This window comes from Malaya genurostris, chromosome 2 (assembly GCF_030247185.1).
Source record: "Malaya genurostris strain Urasoe2022 chromosome 2, Malgen_1.1, whole genome shotgun sequence".
In the NCBI taxonomy this organism is placed as follows: Eukaryota; Metazoa; Arthropoda; class Insecta; order Diptera; family Culicidae; genus Malaya; species Malaya genurostris.
The window spans coordinates 168,614,669-168,635,574 of NC_080571.1; the positions used below are offsets into that span (position 1 = coordinate 168,614,669).

General features: G+C 31.8%; 2 protein-coding genes across 2 annotated transcripts; one reads left to right on the top strand and one right to left on the bottom strand.

The window, feature by feature from the left end:
• Positions 1 to 4,521: 4,521 nt before the first annotated feature.
• Positions 4,522 to 5,010, top strand: LOC131432236 (uncharacterized protein DDB_G0292186-like; the record flags this gene model as incomplete). Its single annotated transcript, XM_058598376.1, has 1 exon — positions 4,522 to 5,010. A coding segment is annotated over one exon (489 nt), but the record flags the coding sequence as incomplete, so codon positions are not given.
• Positions 5,011 to 9,585: 4,575 nt separating this feature from the next.
• Positions 9,586 to 11,004, bottom strand: LOC131428991 (uncharacterized). The gene has a single exon (XM_058593047.1). It carries the CDS (start codon positions 11,002 to 11,004, stop codon positions 9,586 to 9,588), a length of 1,419 nt encoding a protein of 472 aa, XP_058449030.1.
• Between the last annotated feature and the right edge of the window lie 9,902 nt (positions 11,005 to 20,906).

A 20,906-nucleotide genomic window follows, 5' to 3' on the forward strand; every position in this document is an offset into this window, starting at 1 on the left:
CGCATCTCTTATATCCGAACTCACGACTCGCGATATTTGTACTATCTTGGTCAAACTAAAAGTTGAGAGTATCGAGAAGACATATGTTTATTGCTCGGCATACCTGCCACACAACGAATCTTCACCTAGTGATGACTTTAAAAGGACTGTAACATACTGTAACAGATATGGATTTCCACTTATAATCGGTAGTGATGTAAAAGCTCATCACGTCATCTGGGGAAGTACAGATATAAACATCAGAGGCCCTACTTTGATGAAGTACTTAAGAAGTACAAATTAACACATACTCAGCGAAGGAAATCGACCAACTTTTGAACGCTCTGGCAGGGAAGAGGTGCTGGATCTAACTCTCTGCTCTGATAGGATCTCTTATGAGTTATCGAATTGGGCTGTGCCGAACGAGCTCGAGCCATCGTTATCTGATCACAAATTCATTATATTCGACCATTTAAACGCTACGTTTGATATTATCACTTATCGTAATCCCAAATCCACAAACTGGGATCATTACATGGAGGAGTTGGCCACTAGCTTTCATGGTTACGTACCCATAGTTTAATCTCCAAAGGACTTGGATAATGTTGTAGATATGACAAACTCGCTCATAGTTGCGGCAAAGGAACTCCTTGGTGGAACGCTGAACTCACAAGTCTTAGAAAACTGTGTAGAAGAGCCTGGAATCGCCGAGGCAGAGATGGATCGGAGGCTTTCGTGTCAGATCGCCGAGCTTACAAAACTGCTCTCCGGTATTCTGAGCGAAGTGGATGGAAAAACCTTTGCAATAACATCTCTAATCTGAATGAGGCTAGTAGATTAAATAAACTATTGTCGAAATCGAAAGACTTTCATATCAAGTTTCTTGCCTACGTAGTCTGATGGAATGATCGCCTCATTGACCTTCGTCTCTTGAAGGGCCACCACGCAGGGCTCATATTCGGCGATGAGCTGTTTCAGTTCGCTAATATTAGCTCGTAATCCACGCATGTTCCACTGTAACGCGAAAGTTCTGTCGGAAACGTTTTTCTTGATCGATGGTGTTGTGGATCGCTCTGTTGTTGTAGGTGATGAAGATCGATAACTGACATCTTCGCGTGCTTGGTATTCGCCGACAGAAAGCCGGGAGGAGAATTGCGGGAACTGTATACCTGGATGGTAGGGACAGTCCTCTTCCCCCCAGTCGATCTCTTCTTCGATGAGAAGTGGGGAAGCTACTTTCTTCTCTTCTTCCCCAAGCCGGTTACTTGATCCTGTTAGTTGGTCTGTAAGAGAGGAAAGCTCCGCAGTATCGATTGTTGGTTGCTGTGGCGATGTAACACTGACCTGTGGGACGTCTAGTCCCACAGTACCGGTCGTTGCCGAAAGTACTACACTATTATTCCCAAACGAGCCGACAGCGGCCGGTACCGGGGAAAGACTTTGTGTAGCCTTCGAAAAAGAGGTAGTGATGGAAAGCCTGCTTCTCAATGCGTCTTCTCCTTGTGGTATCCAGGGTGTGAATGGTGCTGAAAATGTGTGAAAAAGGGGCGCAGAAGCATCTGTAGGGGTTGCGACAATTTCTGTGGGACTGACCTGTGGTGTGTACAGTCCCACAGTGCCAGCCGCTGTCAAAAGTGCTACACTATTATTCCCAAAAGAGTCAACAGCGACCGGCACTGGGGAAAGACTTTGTGTAGTTTTCGAACTGATGTTTGTGTGTTGATCGGCTCTCACGTATTCATCGGATTGACTCCATGATCGAGTGCGATGGTTCTCAGTAGAAACTGGAAGATTAGAGGGCGCAACAGTATCTTCGGTGGATTTGTTTGTTACGGTACTGACCTGTGGGAGGCCTTGTCCCACAGTGCCAACCGTTGTCGCACACGCTTCATTACTATTATCAACAGTACCGACAGCGGTCGGCACTGGGGAAAGGCTATAAGTGTGCTCGTTCTGGTATGCGGTCCTGATTCTCGTGTTATCTTGGTGGGGTTTACTTGGTGAAATATCCGTGTCGTATTCCTTATCGGCCACAGAGGTGAGTTCACCATCAACGGGTTGGGGTATGACGTCCCGGATGGTTTCGTCATTCTGCTGTGCTTGCGTTGGAAGGGGTACTGCAGTTTCTCCGCTTCCAAACCGATTAATTTCGATGTCCGTGGGCGTGCTTGGGTCTAAGTTGTAAGGGTTCAGGTTTTCGTGTGTTTTAGGACTGTCGAAGATATTAACTGGGTTGCGTTTCCATAACCACTAGTTCGTCTTCCGATTCAGAGAACGATTCTGTAGCTTGTGTGGCGGTTTTCTTCAGCGTAGGGCTTTGTCTTTCCGAGGGAACGGTATTCGGATGACTTGAAGTAGTCGCAAATTGCTTCGGTGGTCGTGGTCTTTTGTTATCCAGAATGGCCGGTAAATTATTTTGAGATCGTGTTATTGGTCCAGATGGTTGTGTTGTTTCGGAGTCTCGTCCTCGTTTTGGTTCTTGAGTTAGGGGTGGTTTTTTTCATGGATCGGGCTACTTGCATTTTCTGTGATTGAGATTGCGTCAGCGATGATGTCTGGTTCAGTCTATTGGTGAGTTCTCCAATTTGGTTTTGGAGTTTTTTCATATGCTCAAACATTTTCTCCATTTTCTCATCCTTCTTTGCCATTTCTTCGAGCAGTTTAGCGATTTGGTCATCCTTATTTTTTATTTGTTCCTCGAATGTTTTACTTTGTACCGACTGGACATTCATTTTTGCGGCTACCTGAGCGTAACTACTTTTCGATTTTTCCTCTGCCTTCTTGCGCGCTTCAGGGTAATTGATATGTTCGTTCACCTTGATTCGAACCACTTCGATTTCGAATTTGTACACAGGACATTGGCGGCTTGATGGTCTGTGGTTACCTTTGCAGTTCATACAGAAAGCGGCTTCGCTACATTCTTCAACTTGATGCTCGGCGGAACAGTTGACGCATCGTTGCGGACCAGGGCAACGTGCACGAGTGTGGCCGTAGGAAAAGCAAAAGTATGGACGTGTAGATAGTTGTAATAAACCAACCTCCACAGTTTCCGGGAAAGTAGATCTGTTGAAGGTGAGGATTATGGCTGGCGTGTTCACTCGCATATCATTTTGCTTTCGAGTAATCCTTTTTACGTGGATGACTCCCTGACTTATTAAACCTAATAATACATCTGCTTCGGAGAAATCGATCAGATCGAACGAGACGATAACACAGCGGCTAACATTCATATGTGGGTGTGGTTGTACTTCTACTTCTGTGTCATCATCGAGAGTTTGCATTTGCAACAGCTTCTGAACTTGTAGCGGATTTCGCACTTTCTGTGTATACTTGGTACCCCTGACTTCAGTGTTCGCGCTTTCGATCCGTCCACCAGCGACTCTTTCATTTGATCTGCCAATCAGGAAAGGGTTTTTTGGTTGCGGTGTATCATTCTTACCATTAGTTGAAGAACAGTCAGTTCTCCAAATTCGTTGGTTGGATCCATGAACGTCGGAATTCTTCTACGTGACCCACCCGGGTCGCCGCTACTAGCGGCCGCCATTTCGAAACGCTTATGCAGTCAATGTGGGAAGCGGTCACCCGTCCCCTACCCCAAAATAAGTAAAGAGGTAAAAAAGGAAAGATCCTACCTTTATTGCTCCTTTAGTGTATCACTACTTAACTATATATACTATTTTTTCACAAAACCAAATCTTTTTTTTTCACTTCCCGTTATCGCTTGTTAGTCGGGACGTCGACAACGATCCTTGACAAAGCAAATGAATGAACCGATCGGCGAACACTAATGGCGCGGGTTTATTTTGCTGCTGTAAACTATGCTTCGAACCCAATGCGAAACACTATTTTTCGCCGTTTTCGGCCACCAGACCCCCGATTTTTACCGGGTTCTGCAATTTTCGCGTGTATCGGCCGCAGTAGAACTAAGTATTGCACTTCAATAAGGCTAATAGTGAAACAATGGTCCACAAAATATCCACCACTATGATGAGCGTTTGTTTTGCTGCTATTGACTATGTGCGAAACACTGTTCTTCGCCGTTTTCGGCCACCAAACCGCCGATTTTCAACGCGTTTTCACTAATCCCGCGTGAACTGACACTGTACTATTTAAATTATCACTTCGTTAGGTAACGACTGTTAAAAAAACACCAAAAATACCAAAAAGATAACGAGCGCGTGTGCGGCTGTTGCTGTTGCTACAGTGTCCCGAACTCGAATGAATAATAATAATAATAATGATAATAATAATAATAATAATAATAATAATAATAATAATAATAATAATAATAATAATAATAATAATAATAATGATAATAATAATAATAATAATAATAATAATAATAATAATAATAATAATAATAATAATAATAATAATAATAATAATAATAATAATAATAATAATAATAATAATAATAATAATAATAATAATAATAATAATAATAATAATAATAATAATAATAATAATAATAATAATAATAATAATAATAATAATAATAATAATAATAATAATAATAATAATAATAATAATAATAATAATAATAATAATAATAATAATAATAATAATAATAATAATAATAATAATAATAATAATAATAATAATAATAATAATAATAATAATAATAATAATAATAATAATAATAATAATAATAATAATAATAATAATAATAATAATAATAATAATAATAATAATAATAATAATAATAATAATAATAATAATAATAATAATAATAATAATAATAATAATAATAATAATAATAATAATAATAATAATAATAATAATAATAATAATAATAATAATAATAATAATAATAATAATAATAATAATAATAATAATAATAATAATAATAATAATAATAATAATAATAATAATAATAATAATAATAATAATAATAATAATAATAATAATAATAATAATAATAATAATAATAATAATATTAATAATAATAATAATAATAATAATAATAATAATAATAATAATAATAATAATAATAATAATAATAATAATAATAATAATAATAATAATAATAATAATAATAATAATAATAATAATAATAATAATAATAATAATAATAATAATAATAATAATAATAATAATAATAATAATAATAATAATAATAATAATAATAATAATAATAATAATAATAATAATAATAATAATAATAATAATAATAATAATAATAATAATAATAATAATAATAATAATAATAATAATAATAATAATAATAATAATAATAATAATAATAATAATAATAATAATAATAATAATAATAATAATAATAATAATAATAATAATAATAATAATAATAATAATAATAATAATAATAATAATAATAATAATAATAATAATAATAATAATAATAATAATAATAATAATAATAATAATAATAATAATAATAATAATAATAATAATAATAATAATAATAATAATAATAATAATAATAATAATAATAATAATAATAATAATAATAATAATAATAATAATAATAATAATAATAATAATAATAATAATAATAATAATAATAATAATAATAATAATAATAATAATAATAATAATAATAATAATAATAATAATAATAATAATAATAATAATAATAATAATAATAATAATAATAATAATAATAATAATAATAATAATAATAATAATAATAATAATAATAATAATAATAATAATAATAATAATAATAATAATAATAATAATAATAATAATAATAATAATAATAATAATAATAATAATAATAATAATAATAATAATAATAATAATAATAATAATAATAATAATAATAATAATAATAATAATAATAATAATAATAATAATAATAATAATAATAATAATAATAATAATAATAATAATAATAATAATAATAATAATAATAATAATAATAATAATAATAATAATAATAATAATAATAATAATAATAATAATAATAATAATAATAATAATAATAATAATAATGATAATAATAATAATAATAATAATAATAATAATAATAATAATAATAATAATAATAATAATAATAATAATAATAATGATAATAATAATAATAATAATAATAATAATAATAATAATAATAATAATAATAATAATAATAATAATAATAATAATAATAATGATAATAATAATAATAATAATAATAATAATGATAATAATAATAATAATAATAATAATAATAATAATAATAATAATAATAATAATAATAATAATAATAATAATAATAATAATAATGATAATAATAATAATAATAATAATAATAATAATAATAATAATAATAATAATAATAATAATAATAATAATAATAATAATAATAATAATAATAATAATAATAATAATAATAATAATAATAATAATAATAATAATAATAATAATAATAATAATAATAATAATAATAATAATAATAATAATAATAATAATAATAATAATAATAATAATAATAATAATAATAATAATAATAATAATAATAATAATAATAATAATAATAATAATAATAATAATAATAATAATAATAATAATAATAATAATAATAATAATAATAATAATAATAATAATAATAATAATAATAATAATAATAATAATAATAATAATAATAATAATAATAATAATAATAATAATAATAATAATAATAATAATAATAATAATAATAATAATAATAATAATAATAATAATAATAATAATAATAATAATAATAATAATAATAATAATAATAATAATAATAATAATAATAATAATAATAATAATAATAATAATAATAATAATAATAATAATAATAATAATAATAATAATAATAATAATAATAATAATAATAATAATAATAATAATAATAATAATAATAATAATAATAATAATAATAATAATAATAATAATAATAATAATAATAATAATAATAATAATAATAATAATAATAATAATAATAATAATAATAATAATAATAATAATAATAATAATAATAATAATAATAATAATAATAATAATAATAATAATAATAATAATAATAATAATAATAATAATAATAATAATAATAATAATAATAATAATAATAATAATAATAATAATAATAATAATAATAATAATAATAATAATAATAATAATAATAATAATAATAATAATAATAATAATAATAATAATAATAATAATAATAATAATAATAATAATAATAATAATAATAATAATAATAATAATAATAATAATAATAATAATAATAATAATAATAATAATAATAATAATAATAATAATAATAATAATAATAATAATAATAATAATAATAATAATAATAATAATAATAATAATAATAATAATAATAATAATAATAATAATAATAATAATAATAATAATAATAATAATAATAATAATAATAATAATAATAATAATAATAATAATAATAATAATAATAATAATAATAATAATAATAATAATAATAATAATAATAATAATAATAATAATAATAATAATAATAATAATAATAATAATAATAATAATAATAATAATAATAATAATAATAATAATAATAATAATAATAATAATAATAATAATAATAATAATAATAATAATAATAATAATAATAATAATAATAATAATAATAATAATAATAATAATAATAATAATAATAATAATAATAATAATAATAATAATAATAATAATAATAATAATAATAATAATAATAATAATAATAATAATAATAATAATAATAATAATAATAATAATAATAATAATAATAATAATAATAATAATAATAATAATAATAATAATAATAATAATAATAATAATAATAATAATAATAATAATAATAATAATAATAATAATAATAATAATAATAATAATAATAATAATAATAATAATAATAATAATAATAATAATAATAATAATAATAATAATAATAATAATAATAATAATAATAATAATAATAATAATAATAATAATAATAATAATAATAATAATAATAATAATAATAATAATAATAATAATAATAATAATAATAATAATAATAATAATAATAATAATAATAATAATAATAATAATAATAATAATAATAATAATAATAATAATAATAATAATAATAATAATAATAATAATAATAATAATAATAATAATAATAATAATAATAATAATAATAATAATAATAATAATAATAATAATAATAATAATAATAATAATAATAATAATAATAATAATAATAATAATAATAATAATAATAATAATAATAATAATAATAATAATAATAATAATAATAATAATAATAATAATAATAATAATAATAATAATAATAATAATAATAATAATAATAATAATAATAATAATAATAATAATAATAATAATAATAATAATAATAATAATAATAATAATAATAATAATAATAATAATAATAATAATAATAATAATAATAATAATAATAATAATAATAATAATAATAATAATAATAATAATAATAATAATAATAATAATAATAATAATAATAATAATAATAATAATAATAATAATAATAATAATAATAATAATAATAATAATAATAATAATAATAATAATAATAATAATAATAATAATAATAATAATAATAATAATAATAATAATAATAATAATAATAATAATAATAATAATAATAATAATAATAATAATAATAATAATAATAATAATAATAATAATAATAATAATAATAATAATAATAATAATAATAATAATAATAATAATAATAATAATAATAATAATAATAATAATAATAATAATAATAATAATAATAATAATAATAATAATAATAATAATAATAATAATAATAATAATAATAATAATAATAATAATAATAATAATAATAATAATAATAATAATAATAATAATAATAATAATAATAATAATAATAATAATAATAATAATAATAATAATAATAATAATAATAATAATAATAATAATAATAATAATAATAATAATAATAATAATAATAATAATAATAATAATAATAATAATAATAATAATAATAATAATAATAATAATAATAATAATAATAATAATAATAATAATAATAATAATAATAATAATAATAATAATAATAATAATAATAATAATAATAATAATAATAATAATAATAATAATAATAATAATAATAATAATAATAATAATAATAATAATAATAATAATAATAATAATAATAATAATAATAATAATAATAATAATAATAATAATAATAATAATAATAATAATAATAATAATAATAATAATAATAATAATAATAATAATAATAATAATAATAATAATAATAATAATAATAATAATAATAATAATAATAATAATAATAATAATAATAATAATAACAATAATAATAATTTTAAACGATATAATAATAATAATAATAATAATAATTTCTTCTGGAGTCGTCGTATTTCCTACAATGTAGTATCATATGTTGAACATCTACGATCACTCCACAGCAATCACAAATAGGAGGTGACGTTTTTTTGAGCAAAAATTCGTGTGTGAGTCGGGTGTGCCCTATCCGAAGTCGCGTTAGCACTCGTTGATCAATCGAATTTTCTCGGTCGATGTGTCGAATTTGATTTTGCGGAGTTCTACTTCAGTTGACGATGACTATTGGTTGTACCATTGGAGTCTGATTAGGTATTTGAATTATTGAAGGGCATCAATTCCCGGGGTGGGAATATGTAAGTAATTGTTGTTTTTAGCTTCTCTTGCTAGTCGGTCAGCCTCTTCATTGCCATGTATTCCTGCGTGACCAGGAATCCAACAGAGATGGATGGAGTGATTACCTATCAGGGTTTCAATATTCTGAATCCACGGATGCTGAGATGTGCCAGATTCGAGTGCGGATAAAACACTGGCTGAATCAGACATAATCAGAATATTGTTGCATTTATGGTATCGGGCGAGTGTTGTTTTTATAGCGTACGCCTCCGCCGAAAAAACACTACATTGTGGCGGGAGACCAATCGATTGTTGGATGTGTTCTCCGAATACGCCAGAACCTACTAAGTTGTTATCTTTAGAACCATCGGTGTAGATAACTGTTGTACGATCGCAGCGCTCAGCAAGAAGATGCTGAACCACAGGACGAACGATTTCGGGGGGATCTCCTGCTTTTACAAGTTTCTTGATGTCCCATAGGATGCGGGGTTTGGGATCGTACCATTTCCGATCACCTGGTCGCGTTCTTATGCATATATCTGGGAGGGGAGTCCCGACCATTTCTACTAGTTTTTGAGAGACGCGGTTAACCAAGGGGAGAGAAGCATTATTACTGTTTTTTTCGAGCATATTGATAGCTATTCGAGCAATAGTTTGGGAGACTAGGAAGTTGAACGGCAAGGTGCCCGCTTCAGCCATGATGGCTGGGATTGGACTGGTAACGTATGCTCTTGATGCGAATCTTATTGTCTTGTTGTATGTAGGTGTGAGTGTATTGATGACATTGTTTCCTCCTTTGCTGATAAGCCCCATTCCATATAAAAGCCGTGATGTTATAATGGCCGAACCGATTTGTAGTAAGGATATACGTTGGGCACGAGGTAGCCTGGCTCCGATTATTTTGAGGATGTACAATCTTGATTCGCATGTTTTTTTTGTTAATTTGCAGTGCATTTTAAAGTTGAGTGATCGATCGAGTGTGACGCCAAGTATTTTCAGGTGTGTCTGTGTCTGTATAGGGATTTGGTTTATCTTTAAGACTTTCTTGGGCTCTCGACGGACATTTGGGCTACAGTAGAAAATGCTGGATTTCATAGCTGAAAAAGAGAATCCAACACTTTTGGCCCATCTGTCTACGGCTTCTATTGCAGATTGCAGTTTTCGATAGAGTGGTTGCTCTTTCTTTCCCCAAGCTAACAGTAGGATGTCGTCAGCATATAGCAGGACCTTAACGGTGTTTATAACTATTCGGAATATGGGTTGCATTGCTACAAGGAATAAGGTAACTGATAGTACTGAACCCTGGGGGACACCATTCTTCAACGGGTATTTACTAGATAGGTAGTTTTCCACGTTGACTTGAAATGTTCTATCTGATAGAAAACTGTTTAGCATATTCGCCATTCTCCCACGGATCTTCCATTTCTGTAGGGTTCTTAAAATACCATACTTCCATGTAGTGTCGTATGCTTTGGACAAGTCGAGAGATGCTATCAGACAGTGTTCATCGCGATTGGGCAGATATCTCTCCAAGTCTGCAAAGTATGAGTCAGTACCACGGCCTGACCTGAAGGCATGTTGTCTGTTATCGAGATATCCATTAGATTCGAGTTCCGTTGTCAGTCGTTTGTTTACCATTCGTTCGAAAACTTTAGCCATGCAGTTTGTCAATGTTATTGGTCGAAATGACGTTGGTCCTGTATCACCCGAGTTCGACTTCAAAATAGGCACGATGACTCCAGTTCTCCAGCAGGGTGGGAAAACGCCACAACGCCATATTCTATTAAAGAGTTCCAGTAGAGAGATTTTTACCGAAGCGGGAAGCCTTTGGAGCATTGGATATCCTATCGAGTCGGGACCCGTCGAGTCACTCCGTCCTTTATCCAAGGCCTACAGGAGCTCTTGGAGAGTGAAATCTGAATTATAGATTTCATTGGATTCTAGTGAATGGTTTATCCGTTTCTGTTCGGCCTTTTTCTTCTGTTTTTGGAATAGCGATGAGTAACTGGAAGTTGCCGATATCTGAGAATAATGCTGCGCTAATTCCTCAGCCACTTCTTTCGCGTCATTTGTGTATCCTGTGAGTCGTTTGATGACAGTAGGACTATGTTGACGTTTTCCTCTTAGTGTGTTCACTGTTTGCCACATTTCTGCTGTCGTGGAGTTTGGCGATATTTTCGCAACAAAATCTTCCCAAGATCGTTGTATCGCTTTAAGAATTGTTTTTCTTGCTGTTGATCGCGCTTCCTGGAATTTTTGGAGTGCATCTTGCTTACGTGGATCTCCTTCCTGAATACGTCGTAGTAATCTCAGGGCTTTTCTGCGATTTTTGATGGCCATTTTCACTTCCGGACACCACCATGGTACCGCTTTGGGTCCCACTCTTCCAGTAGTGCAGGGTATGGTAGCTTTTGCTGCTGTTATCAATTGGTCGACAAAACACTGAAGTGTCATATCGATGCCTGGTCGGATTGCTTTAGAGGTCAACTGTTCGTAAGTTTCCCAGTCTGCTTGGTCGTAGATCCATTTTCGTTTTCTGGATTGGGCGTGTACGAAACCGGGCATAGATATGATAATGGGTAGATGGTCGCTACCGTGCGTATCTGGCAATGTTTTTCAGATGAATTTAGATGCTATGCTTTGGCTACAGATTGACAGGTCGATAGCTGAGGTTATGCCAGTAGCTGGGTCGATTCGGGTGTAAGTTCCATTGTTGAGAATGAGTAAGTTTTCCGCAAGCGTTTTAAGCGTTTTCTCTGCGATGAAGTAGCCTAGACGAGTCGATTTATTGGACCCCCAGCAGATATGGTGTGCGTTAAAGTCCCCTAACATGAGTAATAGGCGCGGTAATTGTTCTAGGAGGTCTTTCAATTGGTTTTGACTTTCTTGATTATTAGGAGGGAGATATATTTAGACTACAGTGACCTGGATGGGCATTTCCACTTTTACTACGATTGCTTGGATGTTACTGCAGACATTAATCCGTTCGAATGGTGTTCCATCTCGGATTGCAAGACCAACTCCGTGTTGCCAATATCGACAACTTCCAGTTTCGGCGAGAAGAGTATAATTTTTTCCAATGAAGTCTGTTGATATCATTTGGTTGCTCACTTTAGTCTCCTGCAGAGCTATCAAGCTCGGTTCGTAATCTGTGATCAGTTGTTTAAGTTCAGATATGTAGGTTCGCAAACCTCTGATGTTCCATTGAAGTGCAAAACATTTGCTATCACGACGAGTGCTTATTGTCGATGAAGATGATGAGAGTGATTCCTTGTGCGTTCGTGATACACATTCGGTTGAATTTCGTGCCGGAGGTTGACCTAGTGATGGATTCAGGATGCTGTTAGGCTGTTGCGATGGTGATTCTCTGGCGGAGGACCAGGAGGAGGATTGTAAGGGCTGTATATCTGGTTGGTAGTGATAGCCCTCTTCCTCCCGGACAGACCCTTCCAGGTACGGAAGTGGGGGAGCAGCTTTCGTCTCTTCTTCCCTATGCCAGTTTCTCGCATATGATGTTGATGGTTCTTCTGGGTCAGTAGGTGCTGATGATGACGAGTGTTTACCGGTGGATAGTCGGGAGGAGTGTTGCAAGGTCTGTGTATCCGGGGGATAGGGACAGACCTTTTCCCCCCGATCAATTCCTTCAAGATGAAGTGGAGAAGCTACTTTCTTCTCTTCTTCCCCAAACCGGTAACTCGTCTGGTCTTCTGCTGGTACACCTGTGACTGGATAAATCTCAGCAGTATCGCGTAGTGGGTGACGAGAATTTAGACTGACCTGTGGTACGTCTAGTCCCACAGTGCCAACCACTGTCCGGACATAAGCGATATTGTGTTCAGTAACTACGACAGTAGCCGGCACTGGGGTAAGACTTTGTGTAGTTTCCTTGATGTGTTTCTTCGAGGAGTTGAATGTGGGGTCATCTGGGCTTGTACTTTTCCAGAATTTTCCTCTAGGAAGGAATGATAGATGATGTTCGGCGACATTTTCTGTCAGTCCTGCGGAAAAATTTCGAGCAGCATTATCTATAGCTTGATTGGCAATAACGGGACTGACCTGTGGTGTATCAGGCCCCGCAGTACCAATCACTGTCGCAAAGGCTTTACTACTTGGGACACAAATTTTGACAGTGACTGGCACTGGGGAATGGTTTCGTATAGCTGGGTTGCGGGTTGCGTTCAGTAGGTGTTGATTTCTACGTGCACTGTTGTGTTTGTCGCTGGGTGGTGCAGTAGTGAGAGATGTTCTGGGATTACTTTCGGTCACAGGGTTGAAATCACTATCAACAGGTTGGGGTATGGCGGTCTGGACGGTTTTTTCTTCCTGCTGTGCTTGCGTCGGAGGACGTACTACACTTTCCGATCCTCCAAACCGAATGTCGTTAACCGTGTTCTTGCGTTGGTCGTTGCCTATGGGATCCAATCGATGAGTAGTGTAGAATCTATCGAAGGGTTTGATTAGGGGGAGTCTCCATAATATCTATGTCGTCATCCGAGCTCTCGTTATTATTTGTTGCTGGAGTAGCTTTATTGGTGGTGGGCTGTTAGACTGTTTTCTCTCTGTCTGGGCTCTGTTTTCTGTTTGGAAGTTTTCGGTCTTCCTCGTTTTGTTTCAACTAATGCTGGAGAGTTGTTACGTGACCGAGTAGTTACACCGCTAATTTGTGGTAGTGGTCTTTTGTCCTGTAAGTGTTCGGTGGTTTGTTTTTTAAGTTGTTGTATGTAGTTCATCATCTGTTCCATCTTGTCTTCTCTTTGTTTTGCTGCATCAATTAGCTTTTCTATTTGATCATCCTTCTTTTTTGAAGCGGTTTCTAGCGCTTCTAGTTTTTGTTTGACAGATTTGTCCTGTGCTACCGCTTGTGCGTAGGTTCCACTTTTCATGTTCTGGACTCGTTTTCGAGCTTCTGGGAAGGTGATATTGTTACGTATTTTTATTTCAATGATCTCGGTTTCTTGTTTGAATCGTGGGCATTGACGGCTAGTAGGTCGATGATCTCTTTGGCAATTGCGACAAAATGCTGGGTTGCAACATTCTTCCGTTTCAATATGTTCATTGGAGCAGTTGAAGCAACGCTTAGGTTGAGTGCAGCGTAATTTGGTGTGTCCATAACTGAAACAGTTATAGCATAACATGGGATTCGGAAAAAATAGCTTGTAGGTACATTGAGAAGACCAATTTTTATAATTCAGGATATGTTGTTTTCTAGAACGTGAGAATCAGTTTGGGTGTATTTTTTCTACTTTCTCCTTCACTGCGCGTTATTCTTTTAACGAACACAACTCCCTGTCCTAGTAGGCCGGCGAGTATGTCCTTTTCCTCCATATGTATGATATCGTAGCATGATATTACGCATTTACTAACATTCAGATTTGGGTGGGGTTGAACTAACACTTCGGTGCCATCGTAAAGCTGAGTCATTTTTAAAAGCTTTGAAACTTGGACTGGATCACGTATTCTCAGTGTGTATTTTGTTCCTCTTGCTTCTGTGCTAGCTCCTTCGATCGGACCTCCAGCAGCCAATTCTACTGATTTTCCGATGAGGAAAGGGTTTTTTGGGAGCGGAGTTTCATCTTTTCCAGCAAGTTGAAGATACGTGAGTTCCCCAAACTTGTTTGTTGGATCCATGAACTCCGGGAGTCTTCTACCATTTGTTCCTCCTGGACCGCCGCTGCTAGTGGCTGCCATGCTTACTTAAGTCTTTGTAATTGATTGACTACTGCCCACTGTGGTACATCAGTAGCAGAAGTGCTATTGAATGGGCTGAATGGGCGAAGGCCGATAACCGCCTTCTTTTGTTTTCTGGTATAGGATTGGCCTGCATTGTTTATTGGCCGTTCTTAGACACTTTTCGATAGCTTTTATTTTGCATCCCGATAAATTCACTAATGCAAATAGATAGGTTTTTGATATATTCACTGATGCAGATAAATACTGCAACACGCACTAATCAAGTGTATGGCCTGTTACACTGCAGCTGTGAACAACGGAGCTATGAAGTAAACCGTATTCAGTTGGATTCAACTGATTCTTTTGTATATATCCTCGTGGGGCGCACAAATCATTTGTCGAATTTTCGCAGTTTTCGACAGTTTTTCGTCAAAACTTCACTATTGAACACTACTTAGATTGGTTTTCTTCTGATACCAATGATTTTTCTCCGAAAAGATCACTAAATCACTACCAAAACGCTTAGAATTATCGTAGCAAGCGTATACTGTACTTTATAGGGACAGTGGGCTAACTCGAATGAATAATAATAATAATAATAATAATAATAATAATAATAGTAGTAATAATATTAATAATAATAATAATAATAATAATAATAATAATAATAATAATAATAATAATAATAATAATAATTATAATAATAATAATAATAATAATAATAATAATACACATTGGAGTGACCGGATTACGTTTGTTCACTATCATTCTGCGACAGCTGTGTACAATTTCAGCGTTTTTTTCCCGTTTATATCGCTAAAAGATATCGCGGTGGCGTGAATCATCTCTTGATCGTATTGATGTACACGGATTTTGTGAAGTTTCCAAAGAAGAGTAGTGATTTTGTGTGATATTTCGAGAAATAAATATTACCATATTATCAAGGCACAGAAGCCATATCTAACTTACAGGTATAAGTTTCTCAAGGTTAAGCAAGTGTCAAAACTCTTGATAGTGTGATAAAAGAAGATGCCGCCGCTCGGCGGCAACAGCTATGGTCCGGCCCCAGGAGAGAGCGCCTTCCCAGCGCTGAGTTCAGTTACACAATGATGGAGGCTATCTCGGTCTGACGCGTATGGATGAAAACGAGACACTGGAAAGGGTATCACCGTTCTTGATTGACAATGCAATCAAAAATTGTGGTAGTGGTCTTGTTTCTGACGTTGCCAGTGTAAAGCGCATTCGAGATGGGAAGATGCTGATCAAAACAAAAACTGCAAAACAAACAAATTTGCTAGAAAACCTGAAATTGATTGTGCCTGGAATTAATGTATCGGCATCTCATCATGCCACGTTAAATACTTGTCGTGCTGTTATCACTTGTCGAGATTTGTATCACTTGAGCGAAGAATAAATTCTGGAAGGGTTGCGCGACGAAAAAGTTGTGAAAGTAGATAGAATGATGAAAAATATGGATTTTGAACGTGTAAAAACAGCTAGTTTTATTTTCTTATTTTTTATTACGCCCCGAGAAAATTTAAATTGCATACACCAGTGTTCTCACTCGACCTTACTATCCCCGCCCTATGCGGTGTTTCCAGTGCTATCGTTACGGTCATCTCGGAAAGGACTGCAAAACTGAAAAAACTTGTGCAATTTGTGGTGAAAGTTTTCACAAAGAAATTTGTACTAAGCCATCGAAGTGTGTTGATTGCCATGAAGCAACGAAGGTTCCAACGGTTGCAGCTGCGTATGCAAGTGTAATGCAAAAATTAAGAGCAATGAAGCTAAGATAGCACAACCAAAGGCAGGACAATCTGGAATAAAACCATTGATTAAGAATGGCGTTGTAGCGGAAAATACACCCGGGATAGGTTACCCTTCCCAAAGTGAGATCGATCATAGAAACAAATCATTAGAAATTTCATTGACATCACCAAAACAAAAACGTATGAGTAGCGATGAGAAGATACAATCTCATTCTAACTCAACCCCGTAGATGGAAAATTGATGACGAAAGTTGGCCGTTATACCAAAATACCGTGTATTTTACCCTCAAGGAGGACATTGAAGAACAAATCAGCGAGATTACAAACCAGATCATCCAAGCAGCAGAAAAAACCATACCCAGGACAAACGGTGTCAGAGGAAAAATGTGTGTGCCAGGGTGGAATGAAGACATTCCGGCGGCTGTTAAAATGCGCAGAAAGGCTCTCCGCAAGCTGAAAGCAATGAACAACAGTGAAAAGCATGACCAACTTGTCGAAAACTTTCGTGAAACCCGCAGAAACGCTCGCGAAGTTATAACCCAAGCTAAAACGAAATCGCGGAAGGACTTTGTGAACACGTTTTCTGTGCAAACGTCTACGAAAACCATGTGGAACAACTACCGTAGAATTCGAGGTGATAATAGTTTCACAAACATCTCTGTTATCACGCTCCAGAACAAAACGGTGGTCGAGGGATCTCAAATTGCGGAAGCACTTGCTAACTCATTCCAAACAATATCAAAAAATGAAAGCTACGATCCTGAATTTCTCGCCTTCAAAATCAACACAGAGAAAAACGACCCTCAAATTCCACCTGTAGGAGAAACGGAATACACTAAAAAATTTTCTCTCATAGAGTTAGAAGAAGCATTCTGCGGATTACGTGGCTCTTCACCGGTGCCAGACGAAGTGCACTACAATATGATTCTGAATTTACCATTCGAATGCCGTCGTAAGTTACTCGAAACATTTAACCGCATTTGGACAGAATCGGAATACCCCTCGAGCTGGACAAAATCCACCGTCGTTCCGATTTACAAAGGAAAAGGTGAGAGATCAAACCCTGGCAACTACTGGCCCATCTTTTTGAACAGTTGCCTTGAAAAATTCTGGAGCGAATGGTGAATAATAGATTCACACACGTTTTGGAAACTCGTCGATTGCTGCATAGAAACCAATTTGGTTTCAGAAAGGGGCATACTGCATCCGATCACCTAACAGAAATAGAAAACTATATCCGTGAAGCAATGAGTAGGAATCAATATGCACAGGCAGTGTTCTTGGATGTTTCAAAAGCGTAAGACACTGTCTGGAGGAGACTGATTATCAATCGTTTATGTGGTTGGGGCATAGGAGGACGTATGATAAAATTTATCCAACAGTTGCAACTGTCAGCAACGAATCCAGTTTTTGCGAAGCGTAGCGACCAGAAATTGGGGAGGCGATCGTAAAACATTATACGCAAGAGAATAAAGGATTTGAGCAGCATTTATCAGATCGAATGTTTAGCGATAAGAGAAGCAGTATTATGGATAACTGAAAAGGATGAAGTTGGAGCTTACTTGATATGTACCGATTCACTCAGCGCTATCGAAACATTGGAGAATCGTAAAATAAACAGTGTATGGAGGGACGAAATGGCAAACCTGTATGATAGAGTGATAGGCAATGGGTCAGCGTTAACCTTCTGTTGGGTCCCTGGTCATGCCAATATTGCTGGGAATGAACGAGCTGACATTGAGGCACAAAAGGCATTACTGGAACCAGTTCATTCTGGCTCAATGAATGAGTTTAAAGAAATGAAAAATATTATAAAACAACATGTTTCTATAAAATGGCAGTTATAGTGGGATACCGTAACAAATAACAAGCTCAGAGAAGTGAAAAACACAATATTACCGTTCGAAGCAGCTTTTACCGGCCTTAGAAGGGATGACGTCGTGTTGGCGAGACTGAGAATCGGACATTCACAGTTGACACATAGCCATATTCTTGACAAGATAGACCCACCGAAATGCAGTTGGTGTAACGCCAGACTGTCGATAAAGCATATAATTCAGGACTGCCCAGGACTGGAATGCGAAAGAAGAGCTGCGGACGTACCTGCCAACATTAGAGAAGCATTATGTGATGACAAAGATATGGCAATGAAACTTTTAACATTCTTGAAAAACATCTCTTTATATAATTGTATTTTAAAATATAAGGTTAGGAGAAAACCATGAAATGTTATTTTGAAAATGAAATGTAAATACTGAGTTGATGGACCCGAATGACGTAACGTAAAAAGGTCCAAAATAAAAAAAATATAATAATAATAATGATAATAATAATAATTATAATAATAATAATAAAGTGCCCGGAACCCGAGAACCGGTATAATCAAAGTCGGTTCGTACGGCCACCAACTAACATGACACACATACTCTTCTAGTACGCACTCTAAATTACGATTTAGATGTTTGTTGCATCCGAAAATATTTTATGTGACGGAACGACCGAAATTAGCTCTGCCCCTAATTCGTATTACTGTTTTTGAATTAGTTGATTTTAACAACAAAATTTCCAAAATAACTATTAAATTAGTTAAAATTGAGAACTTACTTTGCTGAAAAACAACTCTTATTTTTAAAGAATATGTTTAGTTGGCGAATATCCTGGACACAAACCAGCAATATTTCAATCCAACACGAAATTCTCATTGACAACTAACTTTGTGACTAAGATAAGAAAATTTATCACTATTTTTCCATCACCATCATTTCTGAAGGACAGCACAAAGAAAACAAAAATGAAATTGGTTTTATTAACAAGTTTATTAGCCAATACTCATGAGAAGTGTCAAAGCAAAACAATCCATCAAAAAGCTAAAAAGTACAGTCTTGTTGAAACTGCTTGCAAATTGTTTTGAAACAAATTGTTTTGTTTCGTTTTTTTTATATGTCTATACATAAATTTCTAAACCGATATGTAAAAGTGCCGTAAACTCATTTTGTAAAGTGTATTTATTCAGAATAAGCGCGCGTTTGAAGCGATTGTGCGTAATAATGTTTTCACGTAGAACAGTGAAGTGAGTTTTGAATGTCGTTGGAGTGCGATGTTGTATGTGTCAAATGAAGTTTTTTATATCTTCCAACCTTCCATGGTACGCCATCCGGTGTACTACTTGTATTCGGTTTTTGTTTTCCGAGTGCTCAAAATTTTCAGTGAGAGAGTCGATTTCGCGAATCGAATGAAGAAAACAACAATTTAGAAGAAAGAAATTTAAAAAGAAGTTTATGTTTCGTTTATGTCTTTTTCTCCAATACAACGTATTTATACGGACCGTGCACGATAACAAGTAGCGCCATTAGTGGCGAAAAAACTCTACCATAGCTTTAAACTGTTACCATATGTTCACACTGAATAACATAGTCAAAAACCTGTTTTAATTCAACATAGTGGTGTAATGATCCTTTTCTCACATCAATCATATTCTTATATATAATACTGTGGTATACTATTAAAAATATTTCTCTCTGATTCTTAAAATGAAACAAAGGGATTGTTGGTGCATTAACTAGTATAACCTACAGAATGAAACAGTTCTCTGACATCGATGAGAAAACGAAGGGAGTTCCACTATTGTAGGTATTTCGGGCACTACAACTCGAGAACGTATAAGCGAAGTTGGTACGTATGTCCATCAACTAACATGATTTTAGTTGCAACCGAAAAATATGCTTAATTTTCGGTAGGAGCATAAGATCATTCATTTGAACCTAAGATTAGGAATACCATACTAGTTGTAAAAGTAAGTGAGATCCTTTTTTGAGTGTATGTATCTGCCGTCGTTATTCGAAAACCGGGAATACTTTCGAGACCAAT